The sequence below is a fragment of the Odocoileus virginianus genome, chromosome 8, assembly GCF_023699985.2.
Source record: "Odocoileus virginianus isolate 20LAN1187 ecotype Illinois chromosome 8, Ovbor_1.2, whole genome shotgun sequence".
Classification (NCBI taxonomy): domain Eukaryota; kingdom Metazoa; phylum Chordata; class Mammalia; order Artiodactyla; family Cervidae; genus Odocoileus; species Odocoileus virginianus.
Window position 1 is genome coordinate 18,050,745 of NC_069681.1, and position 12,665 is coordinate 18,063,409.

A 12,665-nucleotide genomic window follows, 5' to 3' on the forward strand; every position below is an offset into this window, starting at 1 on the left:
ACAGCAATGTAAAATAAAAAGGTTTAAAAATCGCATTATATTTATAGAATATTGAAGCAGAATGAAATTCAGAGATGACCTAGTCCTACCTTTTTGCTTTACAGATTCAAAAACTGGGGTTCAGAAAGATTAAATAACTGACCCAAGGCAACACAGATAAGAAGCAGCAGATGTGGGGCTCGAATTCAGATCTCTAGTTCGTCAACCTGCCTTCTTCCTACTATATGATGGTGCCTCATGATTCCAGGCTCACTCTTCTGCTCTCTCTCATTTGCTAGACAGCAAGCAAGAATTACTGCAGCATTTCCTCTGATTTCTTATCTTTGGACTTGACTACTGAGCTACTTAAGCAACCAAGGATGAGCACTTGGGGCATGCCCACAGCATTGTATGTGTGTGTGTGCGCCTGCGCACACACGCACACACCCGCACACACACACACACACACACAGTTAGTTCTCGTTAAAGAATATCTTGGAAGAAAGCATGTGCTATAAGAAGACAACCTTCTACCAGGGAATGCTGGGAAATACAGTAGACACTGCTGCTCATGAACACTATTCTCACTTCCTTCTTGCTTAGAATAGTGCAACTTTATTCAGCTATTGAGAAATAGAGACAGTATGTTCAGAGGTGAACCCTGCCTGGCCAAACCAAGTCATTTCATTCTCTCAGACAACGAGATATTAGAGAACTGACTGGGAGGCTTTGGGGGAATATTTCCTTTCTGATAAAAGAAAGGTATGGTACCTCTTACCACACACACACAGCCCATGCAGGACCACAGTAGCCACAACCACAGACTCACAAAAGAACAAAACAACAGTACCCTTAACAACACAGTGCTGCCTAGGTTTCTGATTTTTCCCTGTTGCTTCCTCCTATTAAATATAGCAGCCTGATGATACCAGTCATCACAATAAAATGCTTGCCATTTACAAAGCACTTCCTCAGTGAGTAACACGATGTGATAAAAGAGAAAGAGATGAATTATAAACCTCAGCTAGATCATGAGCGAATTATTTATCTCATCTGAGCCTGTTTCTTTGTTGATAAGATGAGAGAATCACAACCCCCAGCTTGGTTCCTGACATTTTAATGAAAGAATGTGCCAGAAAGCAGAGTTGTCACCCGTTATGAGAGCCAAATCACTGACGCTCCAGATCCAAATCAGGATCTGCTACAGAAGCAAGGGCTTCTGACCGGCCAATGTTTTGAAAATTCTATTTTCCGGGGGCATCATTTCTACTGGGAAAAACATAGTGACACTGTTCAGCAAAAAAAAAATTAAGAAAGCTGTTTAATCGTCCTTAATTTTAACTACATGAATACAGCTTTATAATTTTTTAATAAAATTTTAAACTTCTAATTTTAATATAGTAGAAGTAGTTCAGTCACTGAGTCATGTCTGACTCTTTGCGACCCTATGGACTTCAGCACGCCAGGCTTCCCTGTCCGTCACCAACTCCTGGAGCTTGCTCAAACTCATTTTTATATATATGCATATATTTATGGTGACCCAGATGGTAAAGAATCTGCCCCCAGTGCTGGAGACTCGGGTTTAACCCCTGGGTTAAACCTGGAGAAGGGAATGGCAACCCACTCCAGGATTCTTGCCTGGAGAATTCCATGGACAGAGGAGCCTGGTGGGCTACAGTCCATGGGGTTGCAAAGAGTCAGACACAACTAAGTGACCAAACACTTTCACACTTTCACATATAAGATAAACCATAAAATCATATATCTATAATAATTATATATAATTTTATATATTTAAATATATATTATATGTATATAGGTTTACTTTCAACACTTTAGACCTATTTTTTAATACTGTTTTAATCCTAGTTAGGCAGTTCTTTAGCACATATGGTTCCAAGCAAACGAAAGAATCTCCAGGCACCAGAAACGTGGGGAGACATGAGCTGAAAGAAAAGGTCCAGTTCTTAGCTTTCTGCATGGCAGGGATCTGAGATCCTGAGAAGAAGAGCAGGAGAGAAGCAGCTGAACACCACCCGGTTCCGAGCGGGGCGCCCGCCCTCCTGCCTACGGAGCCTGAGCGGCAGAGACCCGGAGCTGCACCCGGGCCCGAGCGCAGATATGAAGGGCGGCGGGCATCCCGGCGGCACCGCCCGGACAGGGGGGTCCTGCTCCGGGAGCCCTGGCGCCGGGGGCGGGGCTCAGAGCCGGCCCCGCCCCCGGCCCCCTGGGGAAGGAAGCAGAAAAAGGGGAAGCGGCCCCATCCTCTCAAACTATACTGGGTCTCAGGACTGAAAGCCGCTGGCCCGGGAGGACCACACAGAGGGGCAGCTTTCGGCCGCAGCCTAGTAACTCTGAGGTAATTGTCATTTTTACGCTTCTACCCCTGGCCTGAGGGTTGAACACAGGGCGTCTCATTTTCCTTCACGAGGCAGCCGAAATCTGTTCCTGGGCCTGAGACGTCCCTTCCCCTGTTCCAGCCAAGGTTTCCTGGGACTTAAGGCGGGGACAAGTCTTGGTCTTAACACTTGAGATTCTTCAAAAACGTGTGTCGTGTTCTGGAGGTGATTTACCTCGGAAAGCCACTGGAGGAAACCACTTTGCCCTGAGCGGTTCCTTTGTCTGCAGTCAGCAGGATTTATAAATAGGCACGGCTAACAGGGTGGCAGCTTGGTCCTGGGGGCAGGGTGGTTCCAAAGGCTGCAGAAGGCACCACCAGCCCCCTGCCCACTTCTCTCGGGGCACTGACCCCGGGATAACTTCCCCTTGGGGTTTAGGCTTCCAGGTGGACACCAGAGGCTCAGAGCCTCCGACCAGCAAGAATGGAAGACACCCTTCAGTCACTTCTACTCAACCAGGTTTGTCTAACCGAAGTGGGTTGTGCCTCCTTGCCTTAACTACCAAGGTATGGGAGCTGACGTTCCATGTCTTCAGGGGGAGACCCTGGTCTCTTCTCTGCAGCAGGCACCCCCCCACCCCGACCCCCAGAGATAGGTCAGCTGATGCTGACTCACACAGCCCTGCTTCCCTGCCCTTTCAAAGCCCAGACCTGGGTTTGAAAGATGACACTGTGGACATTACCTTGGGTGTAGAGGCCCTTCTTCCGTGGCCCACATGGATTTGTGTTCCTTCCGACGAGCACACCTGGCCTTTCTCCCCTAGGGTCTGCCAGTGGCCGCCATGGGGTCTGTGAGCTCCCGAAGTCACAAGGCGGAAGCCCAGGTGGTGATGATGGGCCTGGACTCGGCCGGCAAGACCACGCTCCTGTACAAACTGAAGGGTCACCAGCTGGTGGAGACCCTGCCCACCGTGGGTTTCAACGTGGAGCCCCTCGAGGCCCCCGGGCAGGTGCGCCTCACCCTCTGGGATGTCGGGGGGCAGAGCTCGCTCAGGGCCAGCTGGAAGGACTACCTGGAGGGCACGGCCGTCCTCGTGTTCGTGCTGGACAGCACGGACGAGGCCCGCTTGCCCGAGGCGGTGGCTGAGCTCACGGAGGTCCTGGAGGACCCCCACCTGGACGGCGTCCCCCTCCTGGTGCTGGCCAACAAGCAGGATGCACCCCACACCCTGCCTCTGCCCAAGATCCGAGACAGGCTGGGCCTGCGGAGGTTTCCGGGGCTCTGCTGGGAGCTGCGGGCCTGCAGTGCCCTCACCGGCGAGGGGCTGCCTGAGGCCCTGGGGACCCTGAGGCGTCTCCTGAGCTACCGCAGCCCCCCAAGTCTCCAGGTGGGTGCAAGGGGAGGCCGTCGGGAGACCTGAGAGCCTCGATCTGAGCAGAGCAGCCTGTCTTCTCTGCTCTTACAGACTGGAACACCAGCTAATCCTGGAGGGAAACTTAAGTTCTGTTTATCAAACAAGGAACCCTCCTAGGCTCAGACACAATATTTAAGTCTTTGGACTTATTGTCACCGGTGTTTATGTTGCAAATCAGCTACTCTTGCAATAATGATACTCTAAGTATTCCAGGTGGTTCAGCAGCAAAGAATCTGCCTGCAATGCAGGAGACATGGGTTCAGTCCCCGGGTCGTGAAGATCCCCTGGAGAAGGGAGTGGCAACCCACTCCAGTATTCTTGTCTGGAGAATCCTGTGGACAGAGGAGCCTGGAGGGCTTCAGTCCATGGGCTCTCAAGAGAATCGGACATGACTTACCAACTAAACAACAACAAAGAAAAAAAAAAAAACCTCAACATAATTCGTTTAGTAACTCATCATTACCACGTGTGAACTGAGAAACTATAATAACAGAACAAGTGGCTGCAGAATAATTAACACCTAAATTCACAGAGGGAAAGAGGCTTCAAAATCAGATCAGAATATCAGACTTGGACATGTTCACGATCTTATGAATGATTGTTCTTAGTAGCCCCCTAAATCATCCCAAGTGCCACCACCCTCTGAGAGCAAGCAGTCAGGGCCAGCAGGATCAAGTCTGCTTCCAAAGGATCTTGGGTTAGAAGTTGGCTGGGCACTCAGCCCCGGACAGAGGCCGGGAGTTCGGACCTTCCAAAATCAATCACCTTTTCTGACCCTGACTAGTCATTCTCTGGAGGAGGGTGTGACAACCCACTCCAGTATTCTTTCCTGGAGAATCCCATGGACAGAGGAGCCCAGCGGGCTACAGTCCCTAAGATCGCAAAGAGTCAGACATGACTGAAGCGACTAAGCACGAATGCACAGCCCTTCTCCAACTTTTTGTTATCTTGTGCTGGTCTTTTTCCAGAACCCTTCATTGTTTTCTGTTTTCCTTCTCTTTCTTCTCCTTGTATAGATTCCCTTAAAGATCAATCAGTTTCATTCATCCATTTATTCATTCACTTAATCAAAAGTATGTCGAGCATGGAATTTGTGGCAAAGGGCAGTGAGTTTTAGATATGAAGCAGGGCCTCCAGATGGGAGGCGTGAATTCTGAAGATATGTATAGCAGCAATGTACCTCTCACTATTTACAGTGAAAGAGGAAGTTGAACATAGCATCCTAGAAGGGTTTTCAGGTGATTTTTACCTGGGAGCCATGAAGCTCCTGAAATTATTTGCAAAAAGATCAGAAACTTTCATTAGATTTTCAAAGGCACCTGTGACTCCTTAAGGTAAGAAGCACCAATCTGGTCTTATCCTTCATCCAACCCAGGAATACTTCCTGTAATCTGAGTTTTTTAATAGCAAGCTGCTTCCATTTGGTACCTGCTCTCGTGTTAAACAGCTCTAAATGTTGGATATTCTTTCCCTCTTGGGCTTCTGTCAGCCTCCTAAGAGCTCCTGACGGTGGCTCGGCCCTCTGTGGGGTGACACATGACAACTGGCCCTCGATACTCCTCTGATGTCTGAGAGGCCCCACTACCCAACATCAGCTTAGATGTGCCTGGTTTTTTCCACCTCTTGCCAGTTGATGTGTTTCAAGGCTTCCTGTGTTGGACACAGGAAAGTACAAAGATGCAAAGACAAAGGGAACAAGGCCTCCAGGCTCAGGGCGCTCTGGGTGGGGAAGCAGAGGATACGATTCCCATGAAGGTGAGGATGGGAGCTTACTGTTTACTGCGCATGTACTGGGCCCGGTGCTGTGCTCAGTCCCTTACAAGAGATGACCTCTAAGTCTCCCAATTCTGCCAAGCAGGTATCCTTCCCATTTTACAGAATTAGACACTGAGGCTCGGAGAGGTTGTGACTTGCTTAAGGCACGGCTCTTAAGTGACACTTCTGGAATTTGAACCAGATGTTCTAGCCCTTGATGATGCCTGCATTCTTCTATGACATTGTACTTCTAGGAGGTTTAAGCCAAGGTGGACATTTGATTGGCAGATGAGATGGGGGAGCAGTCTAATCAGAGGAAAGTGATTGTTTGGAGGCATGAGGGACAGTGTAGGAAGGACAAATAAGCCAAAAAGAAAAAAACTGAAACAGGAGGTTGGGGATGAGAGGTGGTATGTATTATAACAGGAAACAAAACCGAAAGGAGGGACTTTCCTGCTGGTCCGGTGGCTAAGACTCCACGCTCCCAATGCAGGGGGCCCAGGTTCGATCCCTGGTCAGGGAACTAGATCCCACATGCTGAAACTATGACCTGGCACAGTCAAATAAATGAATAAATGTTACATTTTTTTTTAATGAAGAGAAATTTTAGATCCAAGTTGAGAAGCTTCCCTGGTGGTTCAGACGGTAAAGAACCTACCTGCAATGTGGGAGAGCCAGGTTCCATCCCTGGGCTGGGAAAATCCCCTAGAGAAGGAAATGGCAACCCACTCCAGTATTCTTGCCTGGAGAATTCCATGGACAAAGGAACCTGATGGGCTACAGTCCAGGGAGTCGCCAAGAGTCAGACATGACTGAGTGACTAACACACACACATGAGAAGGCTTAGACTTTCATAATCAGGAGCTGGTCTCAGAGAAGTGAAACTGTCTGGCTTCCATTTAAGAGGCTAATTTAGTGGCAGTGTAGGGGTGAAATAAAGAGAAGCAGAAACACTGGGAATGGAGAGGCAGGGAACCCCAGTGGATGCCCATCGCAGTCACAGAGGAGGGGAGAGGAAGACAAGAACACTGAGAGCCATTTCTAAGAGAAAAGGCTGAGAGTGGAAGAATTCGAAGACACTCAAGGTTTTGAGCCTATGTAGCAGGTGGGATTGGAATGAACTGAGAAGGTGGACACGGGAGGAGCAGGTTGCGAAGGGGTCAGAACCGCTGGGCTCTGCTGGGTCTGAGTGTGTTTATAACTCTGTTCACACTGTGTCATTATCTGCAGACCCTGGGGCACCTGGGACCCCCTAGAGGTATCTGCTGGTTTCTGTTCATGGAAGCTCATCTCCGCATGTGATTTGTCCTGTTTTTATTGTGAGCTCATCTTCAGCAGGGTGCGCTTTTCCTGTGTGACTGCCTTGTGCTCTGGGTTGTGACAGGGTTTCTACACAGAGGGGTTTCCCATTAGCTGTCTACTAGATGCTGAGGCTTTCGATTTTTTGAGACCAGATATTATGTTAGTTTCTCTGCTTGGGGCTCACAGACCGCCCAGGCAGTAGCAATCTGAACTCTCCACTCATTCACAGCCCAGGCGCTCCCTGGAGATGCAGTTTCTGACAGGCGACTGTTTTTCTTTGCATTCATATCCCAAGATAGACCATTTGCTTCCACATGCCCGGCTGAGCTGGTGAGCAGACTTTTCCAATCCCCTTTTAAGAGAGGGGTGCCACTTTAATGCTCTTGCTTTTCTGTTGAGCTCAGAGCAAAATCTTCTCCCCTCCAAACAAGAGTGAGGCCACATCTCCCATCCCCATGCAGATGCTATGACCACAGACCAATCCCGAGAACCTAGGTTTGGCTTCTCTTAAGATGCTTCTGGACTCCAGGCTTCACTAAACTGCTTTGGTTGTAGGTTTCCCCCTTCATTTCGCCACTTGGATTTCCCTTTTTTTTTTTTTTTAATGTTTGATGATAGCCTACATTAAAACATTTTTCTGACTATAATTTATCCAATACTTATGACTCCCTAAGTATTGGAAACAGTGATGGACTTTATTTTTAGGGGCTCCAAAATCACTGCAGATGGTGACTACAACTATGAAATTAAAAGATCCTTGCTCCTTGGAAGAAAAGTTATGACCAACCTAGACAGCATATTAAAAAGCAGAGATGTTACTTTGTCAACAAAGGTCCATCTAGTCCAAGCTATGGTTTTTCCAGTAGTCACATATGGATGTGAGAGTTGGACTATAGAGAAAGTTGAGTGCCAAAGAATTGATGCTTTTGAACTGTGGTGTTGCAGAAGACTCTTGAGAGTCCCTTGGACTGCAAGGAGATCCAACCAGTCCATCCTAAAGGAGGTCAGTCCTGAATATTCATTGGAAGGACTGATGCTGAAGCTGAAACTCCAATAGTTTGGCCACCTAATGCAAAGAATTGACTCATTTGAAAAGACCCTGATGCTGAGAAAGATTGAAGGCGGGAGGAGAAGGGGATGACAGAGGATGAGATGGTTGGATGGTATCACTGACTCAATGGACATGAGTCTGAGTAAACTTCAGGAGTTGGTGATGGACAGGGAGGCCTAGTGTGCTGCGATTCATAGGGTCACAAAGAGTCAGACAAAACTGAGCAATTGAACTGAACTATGACTCCATAGTGGAAAAGGGTCCATCTGCTGTGTTGCAAGGGTCCCAGGAAAGGCTGAGAGGAGACCAGGATGGCCTAGGGCACACATGTGGTGGCTGGCTTTACCTTCTCCAGGTCTCCCATCTTTCCCCCTGCTTCCATTCCAACCACAGCGGCTCTGGAGGGAGGGTGGAACCCCATCTTCTTTTAGAACCTTCCTTGAAGACCACAGGGTAGCTGGCCTTGCCCACTGGAAGCAAGAGTGGCAACAGGTCAACGCTGGCCGGTAGGACTGGGGATTGTACTCTCCTGGCCGCTGGCAACTGGAAGGTGGGGCAGTCTGTGGCCAGTAGGAGGGCCTTGGCCCTTGCCTCCCCTCCTGAGTCAGGCCAGAGCCCACCAGGGACATGGATTGCTCCTCTGCTCAGATACACATGTGGACATATACATGTACTTACATCACAGAGCTACAACACAGGGGACCTTGAGAAAAAACTGTGCCTTCTGTTTTATTTTGTTGTTTAAAAGGTCTTCTCATTATGGGAGAGGTATTTTCAAATCACCCACACCTTTCAGATCTATCTGCCTTCCATTAACCCATGAGCAGGAGTAAGGAGGTGCAGGAGTTGATGTGGCTGAAAAGCACATGTCTATTGCCTTCTTATATATAAATGAATTTTTTCTTTCTGCAAACACTGTATACAGTGAGGTTTATTTCACGTTGGAGAGCCGATTACCCCTTTGAATATGGGTTGAGTTTCTCCCTGACTCACTGATTTTATTTATTTATGGCTGTGCTGGGTCTTCCTTGCTGCGCAGGCTTCTCTCCAGTTGTGTGAGTGGGGGTCACTCTCTAGTTGCGGTGCACGGGCTTCTCTAGTTATGAACATGGGCTCTAGAACACAGGCTCAATGGTTGTGGCTTCGTTGCTCCAAGACAGGTGGGATATTCCCAGACCAGGGATTGAGCCCATATCTCCTGCACTGGCAGGCGGATTCTTTACCAGTGAGTCATCAGGGGAGCCCCTCTGACTCAGATTCTGATGTTTCTCCCTCCCCTCTTGGACAGAAGCGATCCTTTGATGAAAGTTACAAACCATGGGAGTTGGGTTTTGGTTTGGTTCTGCTGAGTTTCAGGTTGCGTCTGTCCATCCTCATGGATCTCCTCACTCGCCTCCTCCTGCTGGAGCTGGGGACAGCTGTGTCCTCTAAAGTGGGCCAGACCCCCCTCCGGAGCACAGGGCTGAGCCGGGACCTTGCCTTCCTTCTCATCCTCCACCACCCACAGCGTTCCAGCTGCAACCTCAGGTCATGCAGTGCTACTGCTGCTGCTAAGTCACTTCAGCCGTGTCCGACTCTGCGCGACCCCATAGACGGCAGCCCACCAGGCTCCCCCGTCCCTGGGATTCTCCAGGCAAGAACACTGGGGTGGGTTGCCATTGCCTTCTCCTCATGTAGTGCACTTGCCTTGATAAAGACTCATCTTCCCTCAGAGCCCACCTGATGCAACTCAAGACCAGCGGGGCCCCACACAGAAGCCCCCGCCCTGCAGACAGACAGGTGAAAGTCAGACAGCAGGAATGATGAGACTGTTCAGGCCACGCCTGTCGCTGCAGAGGCTGAGCCAAGATGGGAGAGTCTCTGAGTGAGCAGGAGGAAGATCCCCTGGAGGAGGGCATGGCAACCCACTCCAGTGTTCTCACCTGGAGAATCCCAAGGACAGAGGAGCCTGGTGGGCTACAGTCCAGAGGGCCACAAACAGTCAGACACTGAAGTGACTTAGCACATCGTACACTTTGAGCAGGGCTTCTGCGTGTAAAAGGACAATGTCATGACCCAAGCAGAAAAAGATCAAAATTCTGTGGGCCTAATCCTTTGGCCACCTGATGAGAAGAGCCAACTCATTTGAAAAGTCCCTGAGGCTGGGAAAGATTGAAGGCAGGAGAAGAAGGGGACAACAGAGGATGAGATGGTTAGATAACATCACCGACTCAATGGACATGAGTCTGAGCAAACTCCGGGAGACGTGAAGGACAGGGAAGCCTGCCGTGCTGCAGTCCATGGGGTTGCAAAGAGTTGGATACGACTTAGTGACTTAACAACTATCCTGCCTGGGGAGAAATTCTATTAAACCAGCATTCCAAACTCTTCAAGGAAGTCATAGGCAGAGGTGCCCCTTCTACCACTTTGAAGACAAGATTGAGTTCTCCAGGTCAATCAGGTGATCCCCAGGAATCAAGAGCTCTGGGCGGTGGGGCGGAGAAGCCCGCTGGCTGTTAGGTTCTGTCACAGCCACGGGTCACGAGGTTTTTACACAAGCTTCGGGGTGGACCCATCACATACCCTTCCTTCCCCTCAGAAAGTGTTGGTGACTCAGGGGATTTCAGAAAGGAGCTCATGGGACATGCAACCAGCAGGTTCATCCCGAGGCGCTTCTCAGCGTTTTCTAGACAGAACTTTAGGAGCTGGATCCACACCTGAGTAAGAAGCCTGGCATTTGCTCCCCCAGCTCTGCCTGCTACACTCTGGGAGCTCAGGCCAGACTATGATGAATGTACTACCTGGGGGACTGCCTCGGGAGAGACAGAGAAAGCAAGCAAGCTGTTGAGACTTGTGGTTCCACGTTGTGAAATGCACATAGACACGTGACTCTACCGTCTCCCCATACCTGACAGGAGGGACAATAAAGGGATTAAAAAAAAAAAACACCAAAACCCACAGGGACAAAGAAAGCAGAAGGGAGGCTTGAGATAGCACTATTACAGAAGATAGAAAGTGACTCACAGACCAAAGAAAGTGGAAGTATAAGTTGCTGGCGGTTGGGATGTATGTATGTATATGTGTGTATATGTGTGTGTACAGTTGAAGGACTCCTTCTGTGCTGGGCACTGCTCTAAGTGTTGAAAGTGTATTAACCTACATAATCCCCCAACAGTGTGAGAGTTTCTAACCTGATCTGGGGGATGAGGCACAGAGAGGTTAAACAACTTGTCCCAGGTCACACAGCAGAATTTGAATCTCTGCAGAAGTGTGGCCAGAAATCTTGGTCTACACAGCCTCACACAAGCAAGTCCTTCTGACACAAACCCCAGGACATCTCAGGACTTGGGCTCTCATGGAGCAACAAAGGAAACATAATTTGTGGAAAGTCAGTATGAAGAGACATATCCTCAGATTCCTTTGCTATTTTATTCAGTCTGTACAACTGGATGCTTTCAGTTTATTCTCTGGAGGTGTTATCCAGTTGCGGATGAGATGAGATATCTATAAAAAAAAATCCTTGAAAGTGTGTGAACTGACTGGTGAGGCTGCCTGGACCCTCCCACTTCCAGCTCCCAGGGGCTGGCAGTGAGGTTTACACAGGGAGGTGGGAACTGGGAGCCCCTCTCTAGGAACTGGCTGGCTGGAGAGAAGATACAACCCTGACATCTGAAGGTCCCTGGATGAACCAGCTGGCTCACCAGGTGATGAGCCCTGCCTGCCCATGAGCCAGGACTCCTACGAGCTTCTAGAAGCTTTCTGGTATCTTCCTCTTTCCTCCACCTACATTTTTTATTATGGAAAATGTAAACATACAGAAAAGCTGAAAAGAAACTCACTATAATGAACACCTACATGTCTACCTCTTAAGCGCTACAATCGCTACACCTTAGCATATTTGCTTTATCTTTAGGTATAGGTGTGTACATTATAGTATTTTTCTGAACCATTTGACTGCAGACATTATATTTCACCTCTACAATTTCAGTATCTCTATTCAACGAATAAAGATCTCATCAGCTCTAACCCACATGCATTATCACACCTGAGAAAATTTCAAATAGTTCCCAAATACATTCCAATATTCAATGCATATTCAAGTTTCCCGCACTGTCCCTAGAATGTCATTGCATCTGGTTATTATGTCTCTTTATTGTCCTTCCTAGAACAGTCCTCCTTCCTTTTGTTTGCCCCACAATGTTGATATTTTGAAGGGACCAGGCCATTCATTGAAGAAGCATCTAAGAGCTGATGTGTCTGACTGGGTTGTGTGTCATTTAACTGGTCCCCATATCACTTGTAAATGCTGTCAAGTGGAAGTCAGGTCTAAAGGTGCAATTAGATTCAGATCAGATGTTTTTGGTGAGACAGGGAGGTGACATTCTCTACTTCATGCTGCATGTCATCAGGGGACAACGTTTGATTATCTCACTAGTGGGGAAGCAAAGCTCCATCCTTGCTGAAGGCAGTGAGTGTAGGATCGCTCCAGTGTGAAGAAATGATGATGCCTTACTCAAATAGGAACAGATAGTGAAGGATGACAGGACATCTGAGGAAAAGTCTCCAATATGAGTGAGAGAAAGGAAAAAACAACTCAGAGGAAAGAGGAGAAAGAGATCAATGCAGGAAGCAAAAGAAAACTTCCCCCAAATGATAAATCTCCTTAGAAATAAGATCTCACATCCATGAAGCAACATGGCTATAAAAAAAAATTTAGAAACCAAGAAAGCGTTCTTAGAAATCTACACTGAAATCCAGCACAAAGTTGGAAGACAGAGTAGAAGCAAAAATCTCCTAAAAGGCAGAACAAAAAGATAAAGGAGGAAAAATTGGGAATTAAAACATA

The 12,665-nt window shown here is 48.3% G+C and overlaps 1 protein-coding gene across 2 annotated transcripts; it reads left to right on the forward strand.

The window, feature by feature from the left end:
• Positions 1-2,101: 2,101 nt before the first annotated feature.
• ARL11 (ARF like GTPase 11) lies at positions 2,102-8,753 on the forward strand. 2 transcript variants are annotated; one of them, XM_020903985.2, is made up of 3 exons: positions 2,102-2,338; positions 2,757-2,837; positions 3,142-8,753. In XM_020903985.2, exons 2-3 carry the CDS (start codon positions 2,802-2,804, stop codon positions 3,736-3,738), a joined length of 633 nt encoding a protein of 210 aa, XP_020759644.1. In that variant the 5' UTR covers positions 2,102-2,338; positions 2,757-2,801; the 3' UTR covers positions 3,739-8,753. The 2 variants fall into 2 exon arrangements, with proteins under 2 accessions (XP_020759644.1, XP_020759645.1); XM_020903986.2 differs by lacking the exon at positions 2,757-2,837 and having other exon boundaries at positions 2,121-2,338.
• Positions 8,754-12,665: the final 3,912 nt, after the last annotated feature.